Source organism: Haemaphysalis longicornis, unplaced genomic scaffold (genome assembly GCF_048455015.1).
Source record: "Haemaphysalis longicornis isolate Haplotype H1 unplaced genomic scaffold, Haemaphysalis longicornis Haplotype H1 scaffold_4, whole genome shotgun sequence".
Classification (NCBI taxonomy): Eukaryota; Metazoa; Arthropoda; class Arachnida; order Ixodida; family Ixodidae; genus Haemaphysalis; species Haemaphysalis longicornis.
In genome coordinates this window covers 164,698,390-164,723,502 of record NW_027526361.1, presented here as the reverse complement: position 1 = coordinate 164,723,502, position 25,113 = coordinate 164,698,390, and the positions used below count along the sequence as shown (strand labels likewise).

The 25,113-nt window shown below is 47.7% G+C and overlaps 1 protein-coding gene across 1 annotated transcript in view; it reads left to right on the top strand.

Annotated features, from left to right (window-relative positions):
• The first annotated feature begins 596 nt into the window (after positions 1-596).
• The window catches only part of LOC144180085 (CUGBP Elav-like family member 4), a 316,375-nt gene continuing 291,858 nt past the window's right edge, over positions 597-25,113 (top strand). Inside the window, exon 1 of the mRNA XM_077708493.1 lies at positions 597-945. Coding sequence (XP_077564619.1) covers positions 711-945 — 235 coding nt within the window. The 5' untranslated portion in view covers positions 597-710. The remainder of the gene's footprint in view (positions 946-25,113) is intronic.

The following is a 25,113-nucleotide window of genomic DNA, read 5'->3' as shown; positions in this document are numbered from 1 at the left end:
AAGCAAGAATTACCGCGGGGCAGCTTCCAGCTGTAGCGCCAGTTTCCACTCCAGTACACGAAATAAGGCTATGCCTTGCTCTTTTATGTTATCGTATCCTTACTTAAACTCAGGAAACTACTTTGTGTTATAGTACTTCATTTTATTGTGCTTTATTTTGTAGGCGTCAGGCGAGTGCCAATAGTTATGTTCTGTGGTCTCATCTGAAGCAGTGACCGTATGAGCAATATTCAAACTTCTGCTGCACGACTTTTGCTTCTTAAATTCACTTTCGAAACACTCTCCGTTATCGACAAAAAAGCCATAAGCATACCGTCCTTCACGAACGATGCCACGCAAGGTAGAGTGGCGAAAAGCTCAAAATGCTCTGCACTCCAAACACGCGGGGACTCTCTGGGTGGGATGAGACACCCCGAAAGCCCGTCGCCGAGCGCGCCTCGGGAGCGCTTCCCCTTTCAGCGTCGGGATGCGGGAAAACCCCGCCGGGCCCGCGGCCCGAGCGATGCCGCCGGGAAGAGGCAGAGGGCAGTCAAACTGGGCGCTCCCACGTGAGCCCCGCCGGGCCAATGGCAGCACGAGTGACATCCCGGCGCGCATGCGCGGCGCACGCCGATGCCGCGCGGTCCGGCGCGCGCCTCGCAGACCGCGTCGAGTTTTTGCGAGCCGAGTGAGCGAGTGTGCCGCCTGCCGCTTCCTCCACGGTCGCATGCATGTTGTGTTGTGAGTTCCCCAGCATGGCGCTTCACAACGGAGTACTGGATTCGGTTGTCATCCACAACGGCAACGGCGAGCTGGCGGCTGTCAAAGACCACGACGCCATCAAGCTGTTTGTGGGTCAAATCCCGCGTAACCTGGATGAGAAGGACCTGCGACCGCTCTTCGAGCAGTTCGGCAAGATCTACGAGCTCATCGTGCTAAAGGACAAGTACACCGGCATGCACAAGGGTGAGTCATCCTCTGGGCCACCGACAGCTGGCTCTGCCGCACGGCACGACTGTCACGCGGCGCAGCCGGCGCGCGGGGCTTTGTCTCGACCGCGTGCGCTATCCCTGCCGGCGGTGGGACGCCGCCAGTGGAGCGCCCCTTTGTTTCGCCGAGGAGAGGCCGCCGTTACGTCACCGGGGTCAGGCTGCACCGCCCCTCCCGCCCTGGGCGGCACCTGCCTCCGTCGCGAGCACTCACTGAAAGGCATGCGGAGACCGCGCACGGCAGTCGAACGCTTTCCCGTCTCCCGCTACATTCTGCGCTGGGGAATACCGTTCGCTTGTAGTACTGTGAGTCACGGATTTCTGTTTTGTGAAGACAAAAGGCAGCATATTTGGCGCAAAGTCCGTGTTCTAATGCAAAGACTTACGCATCCCGAGGGATTACAATTTTGTCTTAATTAAGGATCAAAATGGTGTATTCGCATAACGAAGTTGCTGCCAGTGACAAAGTGAATAAAAAAAATCTCACGTTTCGGATCCTAGACATTACGACAACATCCCCGGTATCTGCTCATGGTCATCACGACACGTTTTGAAAGGACGAAAACCGCGAAGACGGCTTGCTTCACCTTATTGTGGTCAAGAATTCCGTATGGGAACGGAAATGTCAGAATTGTTGATTTGACTTGGTCAGTAACCGCAACTTCATTATGAGCATACGACCTGACCAGGCGGCTTTTCGTCGAACCAAGGACTAAAATTATATGTTGAGTATTTATGTCGGCGGGCTCCTTCCAAGCCGACGTACTTTGTGTATTCTGGCTGAACAATTGCAAGAACGTATATCGATAACCGCACTAATGCGGTATCTTAAGAGCGAGATACTTTAGTTATGATTATATCCTGGAAAGGTGCGCACAGCGCCCTTTGTTAAAGCTCGCTTCTTGCCTGGTAATATCGCCATCATCTGATGTTCTGCATATTTTAGGGCACGGAGAACTGCAAATCATTGCAAACTAAGCAAAAACCATTTGATATTTTTACTGCTGAAGTCAGTGCCCAGGGCTAGACGTACATTTACCCGAGGCCAACTGGCTCCAAGCTATTTTGAATTCTCTGTTGTATGTGCCCGTCCACTTTGTCAAGATTCAAATGCTCGTGAAAGCGTAAGTCCGTACTATAGAAGTTGGTAAACGGCTACGTCTGTACTGTACTGATTTCCCGGCCGCCTGAAATTGCTTCGTACGAAAAAAACACACGTTTCCAGTCAAATATGTGTTTTGCATAAATAATATGAGAACTGAAAAATGCTAAAATTGCTCGAATAAATGATGAAGCGTTAGTTTATACAACATCGCTGCCTAAAATTTTATGTAGCGAACTCAATTACGGAATGAGTTTCATCTCGCTCCTTGCTAAATAGAATAGTTCTTTTATTCGTTGTTCTGGCGTTTTCACCGTTCTTAAGTACGCACTTACTTCCTTGCCTTGCTTCTGTACTTAATTTCAATACTTCGGTCGGATGTTTAAACCATCATTGTTCTTTGGAACTCTGTAACATCCTAATCATCAGCCTTTCTACGCTCACTGCAACATAAAGGCCTCTTCCCTAGATCTCCAACTATCCCGGTTGTGTGCTAACTGCGACCAATTTATCCCCACAAACTTCTTGATCTCATCTGCCCATCTAACTTTCGGCCGCCCCCTGCCACGTTTGCCTTCTCTGGGGATCCACTTTGTTACCCTTCATGACCAACGGTTTTCTTGCCTTCGCATTACGTGACCTGCCCACGTCCATTTCTTCTTAATTTATACTAACATGCCCTTAACACGCGCTTGTTCCCTGACCCACTCCGCTCTCTTCTTGTCCCTTAACGTTACACCTATCATATTCCGTTCATTGCTCGCTGAGTAATCCTGAATTTCAGTTCAACGCTCTTAGTGAACCCCCAAGCTTCTGCCCCGAAGGTGAGTACCGGTAAGATGCAGCAGTTATACACTTTCATCTTTAGGGAAAAATGGTAGGATGCCATTCATTATCTGAGAATGCCTACCGAATGCACTCCACCCAATTCTTATTCTTGTAATTATCTCCGCCTCATGGTTGAAATCAGGAGTCCCTACTTTGCCTAACTAGATATATTCGCTTACCACTTCCACTGCCTCCCCACCTATCTCAAACCGCTGTGCTCTCCCGAGGCTATTCAGCATTACTTTAGTTATCTGCATATTAAATTTCAGGCCCATGATTCTACTCTGCTTGTCCAGTTCGGTAATCATCCTTTGCAATTCTTCGCCCGAGTTACTTAGCAAGGCAACGTCATCAGCAAATCTGAGGTTACTGAGGTATTCTCCACTATCCCTTACGCCCTTCGTTCCCGACCCAATGTTTTGAAACATGCTGTGAATAACGTTGGGGAGATTGTGTCTCCTTATCTGATGCCCTTCCTGATGAGTATTTTACTGCTCTCCTTATGAAGGACAATGGTACCTGTGGACCCATTGTAGATATCCTCTACTATTCTTACGTGATGCTCATCTACAGAATGATTCCGCAATGCATGCATGACTACTGAGGTTTCGACCGAGTCAAATGCTTACACATAATCCATGAAGGCTATATATAGGTGTTGATTACACCCCGGGCATTTCTCCATCACCATATTGATCGTGTGAAGTTATAACATCGCTTCAGCAATTACAAACCCCACTGAAAATGCATAATAATTCAGCCAACATCCAACGTCAACCTTCATGCTGCATCCAGGACAAACAATCGAAAGCGCGGCAAACTCCTATGACTGGAATTCACCCAACTTTTTGCGTACGATGTAGCGGTATATTGTTTGTTGGAAGGAACGTATACCCTCTAATCATGTCATTTTTGTCTGTTTACTTCGTTCGGCCATTTACTTCTCACTGAGGACGTTCACTGGGCCGAGCAGGTGCGCCCCACACAACGAGACGGAACAGGCTAAGACACCCAAGCAAGAGTAAAACACGTCTAACAACGGGTTTGCAGACGAACAATTGGACACTTGGCGCGTACAGCCGAGAATCTCTAACAAGTTTCTTTCGGCCAGTTGCATCCCTCGTACGTCCGCGGAGCGAGTGAGTGAATAAATACCGCGCGCTGATGGTTGGTCGGCCAGCCGGTGTCGTTGAGTCCTTTATTGCGGGAAGCGCTGTTCCTGCTGGCCGCCCACTGCTCTCATGCTCGTGGTAAGATGGGGCGCGGTTCACTGACCCTCCCATAGCATGTGGTTGTTCAGGGTGCCAGTTTGGGGTAGTACTTGCAGAAAGCGGGGTACATGGCATTTAGTACAGCGCTGGTAGAATGAGTGAGTTGGTACGTAGTCGCTGTAGGGTGGTCGCCTCGGCTTTTGATTGATAGGGGTCCGATGGCAGAACTGCCATCGTTGGTCGAAAAAATAAAAGTTAAATGTACTTCTACTTGCGAAGCATCGTATCGTGGTTCCCTGGTGATGGTGTCACGCATATTTTCCCTATATAGGTTTCCAGATAATGTGCAAATCGAGCCAAAAAATTGAGACCAAATGTCCGCCGTCGCGGCTCGAGCCGCTCAACGCCGTCAGCCCTCACGAGATCGCAAGGTGGATGAGGGGACTAAATATGTCTACCTTAAAGCCTTCCTACGGATTTTTCTTCAGATTATGTTCGTGTTCGAAGACAGAGAGAAAAGACTTCATTTCCGGTCAGACTAAGACCTATTGGTGTTCTTCTGCCAGAAGAACCATGCTATGAGGTGCAAATTCTTTCAAGTCCATTCATGTTACTTTTGAAACGTGGAGCTCTTATTGCGCGCAAATATATGTACCATATGAAGCTGTGATCTGTTTATTGATTGATATATGCCATGACTTCAACATATGGAAGGATATTGCTATTTTTGTCGTAAAAGAATGCAGTTTGTGGGAGGCTGGCAAGGACATGTTTTCAATATGTTGCTTAAAGGAAAAATGACTGTTACTACTGGGTGTTACTACTAGTAGTAGTAGTGGGTGTTACTACTACTAGTAGTGGGTGTTACTACTAAATATTTAAAATCGGTGACTTGCGGTCGGGGTAATGACCTTGTGTGTAATTCGAGTAGGTTTTCCGTGTTTCACGCATGAATACACTTTTATTTAAATTCAAAGCTATGCCCCAACGATTACCCTTTTGAATCATATTCTTCAAACTATGGTTATGGTCATGTTTTGATTCAAGAGTACCTGCGATTTAACAGAGTATTTCCAAAGTGACTACTGCTAGTTCTTTCCACTAGTTTGTGTTTCAGCATTTCAGTATTTGTTTGAGTACTTAGACAATTATCCAATCTTTCCTTGGAATTTAAAAAACGCTAGAGCTGTGTGGTCAGTTTTTTTGCTACTTTTAAAGATTCTGCATTTGTGAAAAAATGATGACGATGCCGGTTAGTGTTTAATGTCGCAAGGCCAACCAAGGCAAGGAGTGGAAAAACAAAGTTATCTAACAACACTGGCATAACGTGAAAACTAAAACCCCTTTGTATAAAAAAATGTGAAATTAAACAAAAGCAAATAAAAATAGCTGATGAAGAAATATGGTCTAAATATTTTATCTATATGAAAAACTCAAAAGCGCGTTTGATGAAATGCCGGACTAAAAAGCATGATGGTTATAGTAGAATATGTTGTCTCTGTAGCTGTGGGAAGAGTTTGCGCCGTGTTGTATCAAGTGCTCTGCATTGAATGAGGATGTGGATACATAAGAGTTAGAGATCCAGTCAGGGGGGGCGAGGGGGGGGGGAGAGGAGTTTGTTACATGTGTGGGGCCTATCCATAACCTAGCTACTGGTCACGTCAGTGTATCGGTTTTGTGAGTCAGTTAGTTGCGTATCGCCCCAAATGTGGTTTTCTTACCAGTAGCATTTTGTCTATCTGTTCATTTCAACCTGCTTGGCATGGTTGACGAACTTTTTTTGACGGATTTGTCGCTTGAGGTAAGTGTAGAAGGACTGAATTTATTGAAACACAGTGCCGCTGATGGGTCGAATCCCTAGTTCATGATACCACTGAGTCTGGCGTTCTCCCGAGCCAGGTTGACCACATGAATCTGGTCTTTCAGGGTCAAGCTGGCTAGGGCTGCCTCTCGCAGCTCACATTTTTTTCTCTGGAGTTGTGTCGGCACGCCAATTGCTGTTGCACTCCCAGGTGATGGGGTATAGTGTGGAAAGTGCTGCTGCAGGTTGGAAAATCTGAGCAGTGTTTTCTAGGGTACATGAGGCTATAACTGTGGACGTTTCGATAAGTATTTGTTCGCATGTGTCTCCAGGAGGTGGCTTTCATTGCATTTAGCTCTTTGTGAGGGGCGGGTTTAGTAGCCTCGCTGTCCTAAATGCTTCTATCTTTTCCCCCATAGCCGTGGGTTAGACGGCAGAAAACCAACGTGTTGTCGCCCGCCCGGTTCATCAATTCATGGGCAGTGGTGTTGGCCGCTTGGTTCCCTACCAGTTCCTCGTGGCCGGGGGTTCAGGTAAATCTGCGCGGTCCATGGTGCCTTCCCCTGATCTTGCTCAGCCGGTTTGCTCCCATTCGTGATATCCTTCCTGTAACGAATTCGTATAATGCCTGTTTGGAGTTCGTAATTATGTGCAGGATCTTCTGCTGCCTCTCCCCGTGGTCGAGAGCAAGCGCCAGTGCTGCGGCCTCCGCTTTCTCGGTGTTCGTGTTCTTGATAGTGGAACAGTCTATTAGGTTGTGATGAGAATGAATTACAGTCGCCACCGCATCGCGGTTGTTTTTGTACATTGCTGCGTCGGTGCAACCTACATTAGGGTGTCCTGGAAGTTTTCGTTCTATATATTCTACTCTTGCTTTTCTTCTGCCTTGGTGGGCTGTCTTGTCCATGTGTCTTGGTATTGGTGCTATAAATAGTTTTCTGCGCTTGTCATTGCAAAGGTCGACTTTGGTTTTGATGTTTGTTTTATCAGCGGGCACGGCTACGTTTGTGGAGGATGGCTCGACGTGTTCTAGTGTACTGCAGCCTTTCTTTTTAAACAATCACAGTGGTTTCTTTGACCTCCTCGAAGGTGTTTGTTATGCCCAATTTTTGCAGCCTACTCGTGGTTGTGCATTGAGGGAGACCTATTGGATTTTATAAGCGCCTCTTAACGTTGCTGCTATTTGATTACTCTCTTGTCTGTTTAGCCGGTGATATGGTGGGGTGTACGCCACTCTGCTGACCATCAAGGCTTGAAACATACGGAGAGAGCCCTTTTCTCCCATTGCCGTTGTGCTCTTTGGTATTCTTCTGATCATTCGTATCATTTGTTGTGTGGTCTTATCTGTGCAGTGTAGTTGGTCATTAGGTTACTCTGTATCCACAGTCCGAGTACTCTGAGTAGTGTAACTTTTTTAAATTTTTCTCCTTGAGCGGGACATTTAGATCTCCCGCGCTTTCGTATCCGCTGTTATGGTTCCTGATTATTTCTGGCTTCTCGCAGCACATCTAAAACCGCTGTCGTCGCTTTCCTTCTGCTTTGCTTTCCTTGCTTTCCTTTGGTTGTCCATATTGCTACATCATTCCCATATAGCATATGGTGAATGTTTCGTATTTGCTAGAGTTTTTTTCGCTAGCATCATCATTGCTACATCGAAGTATAGTGGTGACATTATAGGTACTTGAGGCGTGTTTTTGTTTGGAATTTTTAGTCCTTTGGATCTGACTTCCCTTATCCCTGTGGTTGTGGTTCTTCCCGATAAAAAACCTTTTGCATAATTGTAAATTCTCCCTTTGCAGTGGGGGTTATTGAGCTCTTTTAGAATGGCGAACCTGTGACACATTATCAAAAGGCCCTTTTAAGTCTAGGGCCATAGATATGTGTCCACTTCTCTTGGGAATGTTTGTGAGCGCCTCTTCTTTAAGAGCAAGATGACGCCCTTCGTGGAAAGACCCGCTCCGTAGCCTACCATGGTGTGCGGCAGGTGGTCGTTATCTTGGATGTAGTCTTGCAGCCAGTTTAGTATTATTCTTTCATAGACCTTCCCCGGGACAGGATGTCAGTGAGATTGGCCGAAGCGCTTCTGTTCCTGATTTCTTCCCAGGCTTGGGAATCGCTATTATTTTGGCATTGCCTTGGGACTTTGTATTTTCTTCAGAGTTCTTCATTAATGTACCTTGTTAATGCCTCTATATGGCCTTCGCTTAAAATTCTAATCATTGCATTTGTTATGCGGTCCGCACCCGCGGCTGTGTTTTTTCCTGCTGCGCTGATTGCTGCCCTCACTTCTTGCTTAGTTATTTCTGCCTCTAGGACTTTATTCCTGTTTGCCTCCCATGGTAGACTGCAGGGTGCCGTAGTCTGTGTGCCTAGGAGTTTGTCTTTCATGGATTTCCGCAATTCTTCGTTATTGCCTTGAAACTGATGCGCTAGCTTTCTAGAGGTTCTGTGGTTTCGAGTCCTTATTTTGGCTGGGTCAATCGTGCTTCTGAGAATGGCCCGGGCTTTTGAGGTGCTCAACGTGCCCTTAAAGCAGTAGCAGAATTCAGTACAATCTTGTTGTCCAACTTGGTCTGCGTATCCTCGTGCTCTTATTCTTATTTCCTAAGTTTTGTTTTTGATCTTCCTGTGGCACTTTTGCCTTTTCCATCTCTTGACCGAGCTACGCCTTACGCCTTGCTTTCCATAAGTGTTTGTCTACATTTTGTTCGGAGTCTGGGCGTTTAACCTCTATCGCTCCATCCAGGTATTTTTTTAGTTTTTTACTCCACTCCTATATAGATGTTATCTCACGCAATGAAAGCGACTTTTTCCTGTATTTCTCCCAATTGGTGATTTTGGCCTCTATTAAGGTTCTTCTGATCATCGCCGCAGGATTTGATGAGCTTATTAACAATTGTCACTGCTCTGGGCCTGCTCTCTACGTCATCCAAAGGAATCAGGCACACTGCGGTAGCGTACGAGAACTGTACTCACATGAAGGCTAGTCATGGTACACCGGCCAAGAGCACGCACCCAAATTTCTCGAGTCCGAGTGTCCGCGCCACCCACCCCCTTCTCCCACACCTCCGCCCGCCGATCCACGTCCACTTGTCATCCCTCGGGCGCTGACGTCCCCAGGTCACGAGGCCGGTGGGCGTTTGGCGGGCGCGGAGGGTAAGGGAGCGAGCTTGCAGCGAGGGCGCCGTAGCTCTCCTTAAACTGCCTAGTGTTTCCTGTATCATGGACCAGTTAATTCTTTCGGCGTTCTTGATTATTGCGGGATCTGGCCAGTTGTCTCTGCTAGCTTGAATTTCTGTTCTGATGGGGTATTCGGAATTCGCTATCAGGTTTAAGTCTTCATTTTCCGTAGCTTGGACAAGGTTTTGTCCTTTACGTGAGATGAAGTTATAACCCCACTCCCCATTGAGTGCATTGAAGTCGCCCATTATTACAAGTCGGTTCTGTGCTGTCCTCATGGTCTGTCGGAAGGTTTTAATGAAACGTTTCTTTCTTGTTTCGAGGGAGACTGTATATGTTAATAATGCACGTACTTCCTTCCCCTTCTTGTTTCGGATGATTTCAATTAGAGACACGTGCTCTAATTCTGATGAGCTTAGCGCGTGCTCAGTTGCGGATAGGTCGCTGCTGATCAGGGAAGTTATGCGAGGATTGTCTTCATCGATGATGACCTGTTATCCCACAAGCGCTACGCCTGCGCCTTCCTCATGAAGGCCTATAACTTCCGCTTTTACGTGGTATTGATCTACGTGCAGTCTTAGGCTGTTGCTTTTCTTTTGGAAGCTCCTGCAGTTCCACTGTCACATCTCCAAATATTCCTGTGCTTTTTTTTAACCTTCAATGGACGTTCCGCCTTCATCGTCGCTCATTTCTAGAATTTCTTGTTTCCTTTTTCTTGGATTTTCTGGCACAGATATCTTTCTTTGGATTTTATTTGCGTGCAGGGCATTGAATCTGCTGTTTATTACCTTCATTATTCGTAGTAGCTAGAGCCCTGTACCGCTCGGGTCCTGCAGCAAGCAGCTCTTGTGGGCCGGGGGGGCTGGGGCATGGGGGGTGGTTGGGATTGAAAATTCCCGATGCTGTCAGTACTGGTAGTCGAATTGCTTCTTGCTAACCTTCTTGGAAGGTTCAGTACTTGCTTTTTTTTTTGGTTCTGACATGCCATGTCATTGGGGTTCAGTTTGATTTCGCAGCTGTTCTATTCTCTCTCCAAGCTAAGAAGTGATTTGGTATTTATATCAGCTAGGTAGGTAGGTACATTAGGCCAGTAAGTCTCTTCGGTGGGCCTATAACTCTGAAAAAACGGTTGGCGTTGAAAAAGTCCGGAAAGCTTTAAGGCGCAGCGCTTGAGGCGCACACCTGGAAGCACCCTTTTCTTTTGCTACAGTCATAGCACCATGTATTGGTTGAGATTTCCCAATCAACGACCATTAATGGCTTGTTTCACGCCGCGAAACGCGGTTCCTTCGCTCGATTTCTTGCCTCTCGGCGCTCTTCCGAGTGGCGAGTCACTTAAGGGCGCCTCTTTTCCTCTTCCCCACTGTCATCTCCCCTGTCCTGCAACGCCGTCCCCGTTTCTCGAAGCGACCCATTCTAAATTGACTCGTAATGTGAAAAGGGAGCTCGAAGCAGCAGCGTCCGGGATGATTGCCAAATCTCTCTGACAACACTAGCGGCGCTAGCTCCAGTTCCGCGCGACAAACCGCCCTCCCATGTGGCAAACAATTCGTTCTTTGGTTCTTATTCTTCGCTCGCGGTTCTTTTTTTCTTTTGCAAAGAAAATTGTTCCTCTTTGTTCGCGCTCAAAATGCACGGAGTGGGGCCATTGTCCCGTCTGTTTATCTTGCTCGCCCCTGCGTGAGCGCACGTTGTTTCCTTGTCGTCCTGTCGGTTAGTCGCAGCGCGTTGTGGTTCATTTGGAACTCTCTCTCTCTCTCTCTCTCTCTTGTACTCTCTTCATCCCCCCTCTCTCTTTCTCTCTCGCTCGCGCTCGCTGGGCACGTTTTCTTGGCACTTTTTCAGCCACGCAGTCCGGAAAAACATTTTGCTGAGGTGACACATATGAGCAAGATTTATGGCTTTTATACCTTCTCGAGCTGGATTATTTGGTTGTTGAGTAAAATGTGCAGCTAATGTGCATTTCATCCGTCTGGCTTAATGCAAACACTCATTCTCGGAACGTCTTTCCGCTGTAGCAAATAAGCACTGCACTTTGCAAAACCGTATTTCCACTTTCCGCAAGCATTCGTACCATCGACCATTTTGTATAGCGGGTCCCGTTATCAATGAGTCAATCAATCAGTATTTTATAACAATACCCACGAACAACCAAGTGGTCCTCAAAATGCCGCATTTTTCCTGGCAACAAAAGGACGAAGAAGACAGACTGCGGCACAACAAAGAAAGACAAAAACACCGAAACGTGCACGTATGGCACATCAAAGTGTCATCATCATAATCAGCCTACTTAGGACCACTGCACGGAATGCAAGCGAAGGGGCTGCGTGCCAGCGTTCGATAGGACCCGAGTGTTACAGTCATACCGCGAAAAAGAAGAACGGGAAATATTCGAGGCCTACGTGATAAAAAATACGAGGGACCGATGTCTAAGCAAGCCTTCAGTTGATCTTCTTTCGAGCGAGGTGGATTATCTGGATGATTAGTAAGGAGGGTGTTGCAGCTGTAATCGCTTCCACACGTGGTGCAAACTAGTATAACATGGTGTTTTGTGCCTTTACAATCGCTTTTGGAGCGAATAAAGCCCAGTTGTTGGGGCGCCTCCTTCCTGTCAGTTTTCCTTCCTGCAGTTCTGCCTGGCGCTTAGTCTGTTCCTATGATCAACCCAGGATGCGCAAGCGCACGCCTTCCGCAGCCCGGACGGTGCCCACTTTTTTTTCATTTTTTGCTCCATAAAATGCTCTCTCTCTCTCTCTCTCTCTCTCTCTCTCTCTCTCTCTCTCTCTCTCTCTCTCTCTCTCTCTCTCTCTGTCTCTCTCTCTCTCTCGCGCGCTCTCTCTCTCGCTCTCTCTCTCCTCCTTAGTTCAACTATGGTATCATCTACGCCAGTGCGTTTCCTGTTGCACAAAGCTCGTTTCGTGTCTATCAGTGCAACTCCTATCATTCTTCGTCCTAAGCTTGCTTTCCAGTTGTTTCCGCTCCAGATGGCATCAGCGGCAGGGTTCATTGGTTGCATATTCTTCTTTTCCGTAATAAGGGTAGCTCGCTTTTCCATATTTGGAAGTGCTTGCTGACGCACTCCGGCGCATGCTTTTTCTGCACCAGATTTCTCTCGAAGTCAGGATCAGCACTGACAATCTACCCGAGATAGTTACGTTCTTCTACTTGTTCTAGCGTTTCGTTACATATATATTGCTGAAGAGGGCGCTTTGGGAATCCTTATTTATCATCACTTTAGATTTATTGGTAGCTACTGTTATCCCAGGGCCGTGGGGCTAAAATAAATGTAACAAAATAGACTTCGTAACTCTGAAATACGATGCCGCTCCTGGAATCCCTTCAAGCTGGATTTGAAGAACACCGGCGAAAATATCACCCTTCAAGAAGAAACACAAGACACTATCTCTTGGGTGCGAATAATGTTAGCTCTAAACCGATTTAGCCACCACGCTGTATGTAGAAAAGGAGGCATGTACAACTTCGCTGTAGGAGCTGCCATTTTTCGCCAGGATATACTTCGCATACCACACAGGATGTGCCGACCAGGTTCCGGGTTGCCTCATCCGGAAATTGGTTGGGCGTCATTGCTCCTCATCTATTTTTAATGAAACATGGCAAAGCATACCTCATCGTTGAATGGCATTTGAGGTGCCAACTATGCGTTTGTGCCGCCATTTCTGTGTGAGTGGTGCTCTCTGTTTCTATGTGTTGCCCGCCTTGGGTGGAAGACGAAGCGCATTCAGCTGCAAGCTCTAAAGGGCAGCTTTTTAAAGCAAAGCTTTACTACTTCCGTCCAGCGATTTCGCGGAGGATGCGCAAGGTGACCTTTTGACCGCAGACACACCCTCTCCGACACAGCCCTCGAAGTGCACCGCGTGGTTCGCTGGGCCCGCCTTCGGGGCTGCGCACAAGGCCATGTTTCCAGTCGTCTGCGCAAAACGAGCAGTGGTCGCCGCCACCGCTGCGGCCGAGGCAGTCAACCACCCCAGCAGCCTCCCATGCATGCGGCGCTGGGTCGTTATGGGCAACGTCACTCGTCTCGCACAAGGCAAAGAGGAACGGTGTCTTCGTCGCGAATGAACGCCGCGTTCGCCACGTTCGCCCGGCCTCCTTCTGTGAGCGTTGCACAGAACGCAACAGCTTTGAGAGGTGGTCGGCAATAGAGCTAAATCAAAGGTTAACCAAGACTTCACCAGACCAAAGGAAGCTTTTGCTTTGAATAATAAAGGTCATCTGAGCTAAGCCGCCGCCATTTTTCCCTTCCGTCCACTCTCGGATTGCAGTCGGTAGTGTACAGAGAGAAAGAAATAGCTTATCTATTTATCCAGTAGTAGAACAAGACGTCTGAACACACAAAAAGAACACGGCGGCGCTGGCCTCTGGTCTATGTCTTTTGTCTCGCGTTGCAGTCGCCCCCTCGCGCAATCGACAAAAGCGGGGAAGTGCGTGCCAGCGATATCAGGTCCGGCGTTGAGCGGAACACGCTCCTCCCCCAAACGGCGCGGCGTTCGATGCTTCGTTCGCGGCGTCTGCTCCTCCCAGCTGCCCCACAGGCCATAACCATCCCGCCGATCTGTCGGCTTTCGTCGCCCGTTAATTTCGGGTTGGTAAAGCGGCGTCCCAGAGTTGGAACAAAAAAGGGCGCTGCGGCAGCGAGGGCGACGTGTCCTTTTTCTGCGCCGTCTACGTGGGCGGAGGAGGAGAGTCCGACGTGCCGCGGCCCCGCCTGGCCCCCGTTCCATTCCGTCCTTATTGATTAAGGCTCACACACATTGTTCTCACGCAGTGCGCGCTCGCTTCTGCTGGAGCCCGACGTGGCGAGCGGAGCGGCAAACAAAAGGAGACTCCGACAGCACAAGATGGAGATTGCAAGGAGTCTCAAGCAGAGAACGTTGCACGCAAAGCTCATGACGACCCAGTTGGGCCTATCGTTGTCTCCTTCACTGGAAGAGCCGCCGCCTAACCTTCGGGGTACGGCGCTGAACGGCGTTGGGAGGGCTAAATAAAAACACGGTTTCTACGCCCGCACTAATTGTCGTCCCTGTCAAAATTTGATAAGTCTGTTACTTTGTAACTTGCTCTTCTTTTTCGCAAATTTTCCCCAAATGTTTCGCAATTAATTTCCTGTAAAAAAACGTACCTCTATAGGTTCGATCCCTACGCTCGTACAGAATGGCACATCACTAGGCGCAAAATTTGATCCTCTCAACATCCCCTGTAAACGGTGTGTGAAAGGCCCAAGAGAATGCCCGCTCGGAGGGTGTCGACACTGCATGTCAAGCTCCTCGAAGCCATTCTCAGCATTGGTTTAAAAGCTACGTGGCGGCGCAAATCGATTCGGCGTACAACGCGCCTTCCTCGATTTCTCTTTCGTGTTTATACGTGTGCATCTCTGTAATTCGCGCACGCTCAGTGAAATTGAAATGTGTGAGTCTTTTTTCCATTTCCAACGTTCGCTCTGCTACAAAACACTAGGTAACAAGTGTGGCAAATGTACTGCATTTTTTTCTTTCAGCAGCAAATGGTAAGAGGCTGGGGACATTTCCTTCTACACCTTTCCCGTTGCGCACACCCTGTCTGAATTTTCGCCGTACGCCTCAGCTGCTTCGATCGGTCAATCGGGAAATAGAAAAATTGCACACTCCTCTTGTTTTCCGTAGGACTCCAGATGTCATAATTGGAATCGGCATTTGGCCAGTTGATACTATCAAAAAGCGCTGGACGACAGAGACCGTAGAAGGGTTTATATTTGGGCGAGTTGTTAATGGTTGATGTTACAAATAACTGTGACTAAATTGACGGGGACGGAGACAAGGACCACAACACAATACAATTGTCTTCTTGTGTTCCCGTACCCGTCTGTTCGTACGCAGTTCTTTGTAAGAGCTCGTAGCCTTCAGCCCACTCCGCGCATTGTCGTGACGACGTGCCGCGCATGCGTGGCAGGAACCAGTTAGGAGAGTGCAACCTGCACGTACAGAAAGAGCATCGCTTGGCGTGTGAGCCTGTTGCTTTGTTGCGACGCCGCGTTTGGCGCCGGTGCAGGGTATACCTTTATGTTATCTGTCCTCTTTCGTGCCCCGTGTTCACCCTACGCAGCTACAACAATGGGGGCTGATTGTTTCACTGAAAGTGGGAATATTGGCCAGTCAGTGCGATACTTTCGTCTGTAAACAAGATTGATGAGGATCCTGCTAATCGAGAAAAAGTTAGCCTCTGGGGTTTGTCATTGTGCACGTGGCTTCATTCCGGTCCATGCGTTAAATTTTACATTAGGACAACGTACACCTTCGTTTTACTCGGATTGGGTGTTTTGCGCCGCCTTCAAAGCTTGTCTTGCAGCGAACGATGCTTCGTTCACTGATCCTACGATGGCTTCCAAAGTTTCGATATTCCCGCTGCGTCGCCTGTTTTGTCCCATCATCAATGGGATCATTCGCGAATGATTTTGTCGGCCAGGGCCAACTGCACAAGCGTAGTGCGGGAAAGTAGCCGGTGCGTCGCCTGCCTGTTCTCGGTTTTACCCCCTTGGGTGAAGAGTGGCTGCTCCGGCGAGGCAATCTTGGGGCGAACAAGGCTGGCACATTTTGTCTTCTCTAGAGACCTCACGTCGTGTCGCGAGGAGGGACAAAGCTGCGCCCTTTGCGGCCCTTTTTCACGTCGCCCCAGTTTCTGGCCGGCGCCATAACTCGGGAAGCGACCACTGTGAAAGGAAAATAGCGCCTCCCACCCGCCCGCTTATTCCCCCTCGCGGGGAACAAAAGCAGTTGTGCGGCCCGAAGCAGCCACCGAGCGTCGGTCTATACGGGCGCTCTGTTTGCCCGACGGGTCCCTCGCGCACCTTGGCATTGTTTTTCCCTTCTTCTCTCGGTTTCCCTGGCGATGCTGCTTTCTTTGCCCCAGTCTGTTCCGAACGCTGCCGAGGGCAGGCCGGGTGCAGTGCACTCGCCTCTGCACTGTGGCTTCCGCACGCGCAAATCTGTCCGCTGAGCCCTGTTCCTTGCCCACGACGACTACTGCTCTGGCGCCTGTGCAAGCTGTGGTTATATCAGGAAGAGCACCCAATGGGTGGCCAAGCTTACCTTGTACTGCTGAGGGAGCTGAATCCCAGGTATACGCGTCTGCTCTGTTTCCGCTTACAAAACGTTTCGCGGGTAATGCGGACCGAGGGTTTCGGAAAGCGACTTCAGGGTGCGTTATGTGCAACGGAAGTGCCTAGCTTCAGGGCCCTATTCTCGACTGCACAAATCCCTGGGAACTTCGCCATGTTTTTTGCGTAAGCACAACCAAAGCAATCAGTGACGTGTTGCCCGTATAGCTATGACGACATGCAGTGTAATCTGACGCTTCACTCATAAAGATCACAACCAAGATATCAAATATTGTGCATAAAAGACATAAAAACACTTGGCATGTACTATAAAAATTAAGACGGTAGCTGAGGCTGCAAAGAGAAACACATTTCTGCAGGTCAAAATTGGCGCAAACACCACAAGGCGATCGAATAACGTTGATCCAAAAGCGAAAGAAAGGCGGATGTCAAGCTAAAGAACATCACACAATTTTTTTGCCGTATCTATTTATTTCTTTCAATCGCTTTTAGTAACATAGCTGGGCTCTCTGCTTCAATGCAAGCTTTGTTGCGTTATCACCTTCCCGGCCGTCACCGCCGCCACGCCATCGTCTGCTGCTATGTTACAAGTTTCTGGCGTGATAACAGAAAAAGACGGCCGCGACCATCGCTTGTATGACACATAAGCGCTACTCCTGATAACCGCGGAGCGCACCGATGTCACCGATTCACTCATTCGTCAATCTCGACTTCAGTCAGCCCTGTAATGAACCAAAAAGTCACTTTTGTTTGCTATTTTTCTCTTGAGTTCGATCATGAGACCCAGCAGCTTACTTGAAGGTGTGTGGACAAATGCCATGCGTTGGGTTCTCTTTGTCGTGGAGAGGCTTGTACTGCCCTCTTATGTTGCGGTTACGCAAAGCAAATAATTGTTATTTTATTACCAAACATAAACGCAAAATACTGCACGTTATTTGTATTCTCCGTGATCGCTGACTTGGAAACAGTTGAAACTATAATTTGTTTCGGTAGAAAACATTCTTTAAACCGCGTGCATGCGAAACTGCACCTGCAGCAAATTCGCGGTCGTTTCGCGGCGCCGAAAGCCGGGCAATTTTTTGCCCTATTTTGCGACAAAAGCAGCCGCCATTTTCAAGCTGTTACCTAACATTACAATGCATGACGTGATCGTTCCCGCCAACTGTTTGAATTACGTCATGCCTTCTCAGCCAATCACAGAGAGGGCGTGTATTACAGGCATTATTGTTGTCGAATAGCAACGACAGGCCTACGTTGTCATGTCTGGTGGTTTTAGTCTGGTTTTTCATTGCCGGCCAAGAATTATGGGCTTTCATTAAAGAGAAATAAGGCAAACTTCAGAACTGGTGCCCTTAAAAGTCATAAAACGTCAAAATGACCACAGCGCACACAACCGCTTTGTACAACCGCTTTGTCAACCGGAAGCACGTGACCAAAATTGAAAGCCAATCAGAAAAGACTTCCGGCAAATTCCCAGATTTCGCGGGAATTTGTGCAGTCGAGAATAGGGTCCTCAGTGCCAAAATACGCAGCGTAACTGCGTTGCAAAATTGAATATTGACACTGACGTCACTTCCCAGTCACTGTCTTGGGGATACTGGCGCGGATCGTGTTCTGGGAATAGCTTTGCGTGTGTTTCGCTGCAGCGCCCGACAGTCCCATCCCGTGCGGAAGGCGTTTCCTATCTAGCTCGTGGCCGCATCCGGCTATCTGATGTGTGGGAAAGAGCGTGAGCCTTGCGTTTCCCTCTTAGGGCCCTATTCTCGACCTCATAAATTTACGCCATGTTTTTAGCGTAAGCATAACTCAGCTACCAGTGAAGTGATGCACGTATAGCTATGACGACATGTACTGTAATTTGACGCATAGCTCATAATGATCACAACAAATCTATCAAATATAGTACCTGGAAGATATGAAAACACTCAGCATGTATTATAAAAATAAGGAAGGAAACTGGGACTGGCAAGAGAAACACATTTCTACCCGCCGCGGTGGCTCAGTGGCTAAGCCGTTGCGCTGCTCAGCACAAGGACGCGGGTTCGTTTCCCGGCCGTGGCGGCCGCTTTTCTGATGGAAGCGAAAAGCAAAAGCGCCCGTGTGTACGAGAGTTCGGAGCACGTTACAGATCCCCAGGTGGTCAAAATTAATCCAGAGCCCTCCACTACGGCGCGCCTCATTGCCTGCGTTGCGTGGGCGCGTTAAACCTTTCATTCAATCGAAACACATTTCTTCAGGTTAAAATTGACGTCAATACCACAAGGAGATTCAGTAACGTTGATCCAATAGCAAGCGAATGGCGGGTGTTGAGCAAGAGAACATCACATAACCTTTTTTTGTCATATCTATTTATTTATTTCAATCGCTTTTAGTAACATACTTAAGCTCTGCGCTTCAATACAAGCTTTCTTCCGTTATCACCTTCCCGGCCGTCACCGCCGCCACGCTATCGTTTGGTGCTATGTTTACAAGTTTATGGCGCGTTCACAGCCAACGTTCACGCGTGAAGCCAGCCGTGACCATCGGTTGTATAAAACGGTGAGCACAGCGAAACGCTGGGCTTGATAGCGGCGGAGCGCACCGACACCGCCGATTCAATCATTCGTCGAGCTCGAACTCAATCAGCGAATTAATAGACAGTATGTTATTTTTTCTCTTGAACTCGTTCATGCGACCCACCAGATTATTTTGATAAGTGCGGACAAATGCCATGCGTTGTGTTTTTTCTAGTGGAGAGTCTTGTACTGCACTCTTGTATTACTGTGACGCCAAACAGATAATTGCTATGTTATTGCTAAACATAAAAGCGAAATACGGGACGTTATTTTTATGCTCCGTAATCGTTGACTTGGACACAGGCATAACTATTATTTCTTTCGCTAGAACACAATTTTAAACCTTGCGTCGTGCGAAACTGCTCCTGCTGCACATTCACGTGGAATTCACGGCGTCGATGATCGGTGATATTTTTTTGCCCTATTTCGCGGCTACGGCAACCGCCATTTGCAAGCTGTTGCGTAACATGACGCCACTTTTACGCAGGCTGAAATTACCTATGTGTGACGTAAGTGTTCCCGCCAACTGTTTATATTACGTCACGTCTTCTCAGCCAAATGCATACGGGGCGCGACATACAAGCCATGTTGTTGTTGAATACCAAAGACAAGTCTACGTTGTCATGTCCACTGCGTTTCGTCTAGTTTATCGCTTCCGGCCAGGAATTGTGCGCTTTCAGTAGAGAGAGATAGGGCAAACGTTAGAATTGGTGCTGGTGAACGACATGAAACGTCAAAATAAACGAAATCACACAGAATCGCTAAGTCAACCGGAAGAACGTGACCAAAAGTGCGAACCGGTCAGACGAAGCTTGCCGCAAACCCAGAGTTCGCAGCGTGGAGAATAGGGCCCGGGGACCGTTCTTGTTTGATCGACGATGATCTCAACGGGACTGGGCTTTTAAAGGTACCGTGAAGAGATTTTCAAACAAACTGTGTTGTGCGGGTGCTTATAACGATGCAACCTTGATAAACAAACAATGCATACCCGTTTCGTTGCCCGATATGGGCAAATAAAAAAAAAGCAGTTCTGGTTTCACCGAGGCGTTTCTCCTCAACTTGGGAAGTGAGCCGTGACGTCTTGCTAAGAAGCCAATTACAGCTCCCCCTGGTCTGTAGTACATGTCCGCATACAGCGGGCTCGCAAAGGGTGAGATAAAGCACGGCCGGACTCGACTCTCCTCCTCCCGCAATCCCCTTCGAGTCCGGGCGTGGATAAAGTTACAAAGCCTTTTTTTTTTCCTCCATCAGCTACAACATCGGCGTCATGATAAAACTCGCCCTGCAACCGAACGGGAGACGCCTGATCTCTGCTACGACTGAACAGCATAGCATGGTCGAACTTTCAGCCAACAAGGCGGGCGAGTGGCGCAGACAGAAGTAACCACATTTAAAGTAAACTTGGTATCTGTAAACTGTTTACGCTGTTTCGCACGAGTCTAAACTGTCGTTCTGTTTGCCGGTATACTTGAACAAGCTTGCCGACGTCTGTCTCATATGTAGCCTGTAATGTGAGTCGCGCGAACGTGAAACTTCTGACCTGACGTGATCAATGACAGAAAGCTTAATGTGAGAATTTACTGAATAAACACGTTTATAGAAGGAACTCCGTGTAGTCGGAACTTAAAACGAACCCGTCGCTTACTCCTCGAACGCAAAAATAACTAGCGAGCAGTGCTGCAGCGTTGAGTCGCCGAGTCCCACCATCACGCAGTTCGATTGCTTTCTTGTTTCCTACAATAAACGATGCTGTTAACGTTGTTTCGTTGATTGGGTGTGCTCCGCTTTGGCTTACTGTAGAAGCGTTCAACAGTAAGTTGGCGGTTAAAGCTCTGCGTTGACTAAAATTCCTGAAAAAACTCCGGGGCGTTGGGTTACAAATGCGCACCAGCTTTTAAGCCACAGTTTTCCACTGCGCGCGCTTGTTTCGTGTATAGTAGAGTGGATGAAGTGTCCGACTTCAATGCAGGCTTGCCCCGCACCAGCAAGTTTAAATCGCACATGGGGCACATATATATATATTTTTTTTGCTTAAGCAGTGTTGCGCCATTTGATTCAAAAAGGTAAAATTCCTAAAAGGATTTGCCGAAACAACCTAAACTTCAGCAAAGAAACTGGCTACAAACCGCACAAGCAGCCAGTAAGTCTGAGTTCTGCTACAATGGTTGCCAGACAACTGAAGCGGTCGCGACAACGGTCACGTCGATAGAAAACTGTTTATGGGAACGAATAAAGGATGCATTATTTGCAAAACATCGGGTTTGCAGCTGTACAGAACAATATACACAAAGAGCGTTTAACTAGTGTCACTCTCGAATGCTCTTACTGTGACGTCATTGCTAGTTGCGCTGCCGCCCGACGATGCACGCATGGTCGCTAGCGATGCGCCTCAAAAGGAGAATTCCAAAGCTGTCTCCTAAATTCTAGAAGCAATAAATTGCGAGAATATTCGGGTTTTATGTTCTCGAAAGGTCATTTAAGCAGACAAAATTAAGCAAGGGCAAAAGCATTTTCTGTTCACGACCCCTTTAATGAAAAAGAACCGCGCTCCCAGTAAAATGAATGCAGAGTAAACGCCACTCGCCAACGTTCCAACGTTCGACTGTGCAAGTCACTCCGTTGACTGGTTGCCCGTCTGCGCTTTTCTTCTCATTTATTGAGGAGTAGAAGAGGCTGCAGTAAAATTAATTACTCCAAGGACCTTGCGTCCCTCTTGGCTACGGTAATCATACACATTACGTGTTCAGTGGGTATCCACGTCGCCAAAACTTTTATTGCTATTTTTTTCTTTGAAAAGGGTAAAGGTTTGCACAGAGTAAGGTACACGGAACAATCTTGAACTATAGAGCCACAGTTTGTAAGTAATGTTGATATTGGTATTGAATTTATTTCGCTCATACAGCCTATTTTCTTTGCCTTCCCGCAGAAGCGCTCGATGTAGCTTGTATAAGGGCGGATCAGCCCAGTAGACCACACAAACATCGAACACGTAACCAGTTAACAATAGACAAGACGCAATTTGCAGTGCAGTGGAATAGCAAAACTGGGCTTACACTATGCACAAAAAATTGACTGTAAAAACACTCAGCAGAGTAGCAAAGTAAAAATCATGATGCGTTAGGGAGACGTGGATTGCACTAACAACATGTGTTTGATTGTCAACCGTAAAGAAAGCACACATAAAAAGAACCGGCAATGCTAATGGTACAGAAAACGGTAGAGAAAGGCAATACACAGTATGCAATATTTGATTGCATCCAATGCTTTTCAATTTTTTATGTTTATTCGCTGAAGCTACTGCAAAATATGTCGGAGATTTATTAAACTAAAAGGGTGCATAAGAGGCCCCTGCTCTTTTACCATATTCCGTGTAGGCTCTAACCCTTAAAAAGGGTACTGTATGACGGAGATGTCGGCTTTTTTGGCCCCATATTGTGAATTCATTTGAAAAAAAAAAGTGCTTTGTGAGAAACATAGCCACACGATGCTTTTCCAGTGTTATAAATTTACTACTCTGTATTTCTTCTCTGGCTTCCCTTCTGCATTTGCAGCCATAAGTAACATTCCTTTCTATTTTATATTAACGTAATTTAAAACTAATTATTCTTTTGAAGTCCCACAGAAATGATTATCCCGTACTTCAGGATCAATTCACCCAGATATTTGTATAGTATCTTTCGTAGACTGACTTCACAGGCCATTCTTAATTGATAAAAAATGCCGTAAACGCCTGTTAGTTTTTCCGCGACATTATCAATATGATAGATAAATGAACATTTACCATCAAGGAGAATACCCAAATGTTTGACTGTTGTAATATCATTAAGGGGTTTTCATCTGCAATAGTTGCTACGGTATGCCTGTAAAAATAGTTAAAGGGACACTGAAGTGATTTGTAAACATTGCGGGATTACTAGCGCAAATTGTAGTCCGGTGTGAGTCTATAGGCCATGTTTCGGCCACTGTAAGTGCGTTTACGCGAATTTATTTAGTTGAAAAATCAATTCGAAAACGAAGTCCTCCTCTCTGCATCCTCGCCCATTTTCTGTGGCGTTTTCGTGTGACGTCAAAAGGAGATGATTTGGCATGGCTGCGCTACTGCACGGTTCGCCGACCTTCTGACAGAGTCAGTCGGCCCAGCGTTTAGTCCCGCAATTCGTTCGCTTAATTAAAACTATGCCACGACCCGTTTGTGGATGGCAGAATGTGCGTTTCCTTTGTTTCTTAGTTTGTACACTGTATCAAACTCCAAGTGCCAGTCGCTCCACACAAGCGCACGTGGCACGGTTCGCTGACTGGTACGCTAGTAGGAAAATGTAAGGCCGCTTGAAGGCGGGAGAAGTCGTCGAGGTCAATATAGGTACTAAGGAAATAAAACAAACTGAAACTTTTACCGTAAAGCGTAAAATTATTGAGCAGGAAGCACTTCCTTGCGCTGGGTGAACAAGCACAGCGGTCAGAAGCACGACCACACATCTGTGAACACTTTTCCGTCTAACAAATGCACTTGCTCATAATGTCTCACGTCTGTGAGTAACTGTGGAAATTCGGGGGACACTTACTGCATGAGCGCTATACAACAAATAGTCACCTAAACTGCTTAAAATACTAAAACTAAATAAAAGTATAAACTGGTTATACATTATATACCTTACATTTCCAGCGCTGGCAGCGCTGGCCCGTGGCCGAGTGGTATGGAGTGCTAGGTATGTTATCTTTCAAGTCCCAAGTTCTCTCCAAGGGTACATTTTTTTTTTTGTAAGTTGACTTTTTCGTTTTCGGCCGATATTTTCTATACTGAGTTCACCATTTTTGGGTCGTAACGTTCACTGCTCCACAAACTAGTTGACAGAACGCGCGCAGGGTGATACTGACGCGCTATAAAGTTCTCGGCGTGATGTTGCCATAAGTACCGACTGTTTGCGGGCAGTGGGCACAGGCCAGAATCAGCAGACCCTTGGCCTGGTGCGAACACGCTTTTTACGATACAGGCATGAGTAAGGCAAGCTCCAAATGTGGGAGAAAGCGCATGGCATTTCAGCGTCTTCGGGGACGCGGAGAACGTTCATCCACTGCGTAGGCCTCGTCTAGTGATTGCTACGATTCCAAGCCGTCCTGGGAGGCTTATCGTAGGCATTTTACAGCCGACAACACGGCAGAAGCGCGGTACGTCGATTACTGAGATATCGAGAATGCCCATCCAACGATGCCGTCGGATTCACAGCTTCGATGGAGACACGACAAAATTGGCATGCAAACTGCGAGACCAATACTTAAGCACACAGCATGACCCCCGAGCGTCCGCGCACTCGTATGCAGGTAGCGCGAACGCGGAGCTGGATCAACCGTTCCAGCTATACGACCTGAAGGCGGCGCTAGCAAAAATAGGTCAAGGAACGGCACCGGGACGGGATCACATCACAGTGAAACTAATTGCCAATCTTACCTACTCTGCTTACACCATGTTCCTTGCCTACATCAACTCCATTTTGCTAGGGGAAACACCCCTCCCGATTGATTGGAAAACCGCCCTGGTCACTTTCATACCGAAAGCGGGCAAAGCCATTGACACGGAATTGACACAACCTCCGCCCCAGCCCCCTTACTTCTTGTGTGGGAAAATTAATGGAGAGGATGGTGCGCGACAGGCTGTCCGAGTTTTTGGAGAACAAAAATGTATTTGCAGACACCATGTTCTGGTTCCGCCCACACCGGTCCGCGCAGGATGTTTTGCTCTAGCTCGAGCGTGAGATCCTCGATCCCGTCGAGTACCCTCTCAATGACAAAGTTGTGCTCGCTTTGGATTTGAAGGGGGCCTTTGATAATGTGACTCATGAAATTACCCTAACACATATTTCACAAGTCGACTGTGGCCAAAATACTTTCAATTACACTAGGCAATTCCTCACTGACCGACAATCATATAGTGGAATTCAGGACATGGAATTAGTCACGCGAGGGACCCCGCAGAGCGCGGTTCTCCCGCCCCTCTATTCAATCTGGCAAGGCTCCCTGCTCAGCTGGCGAAAGTCGAAGGCATCTGGCATGCGCATCTGACATCACCATCTGGGCGTCACACGGCTTGGCAGGAAACATGGAGGCTAACCTGCAGCAAGCGGCGGACATCGTGGACGACTACGCCCGTCGCTGTGGCCTTCAGTGCTCCCCGTCCAAATCCTAATTCGTGCACATACGCCCCTCACCAAAGTGCACCACCAAAATCAACCTGTCCCTTCACAGCGGACCGATACCCGAACGCGATGAGATCAGAGTACTGGGGCTGTTCCTTCACAAACATTGCAGAGCAGACACAACATTGGCCAAATTGGGTTAAGTGGGGGACCAGGTGGGCCGCAT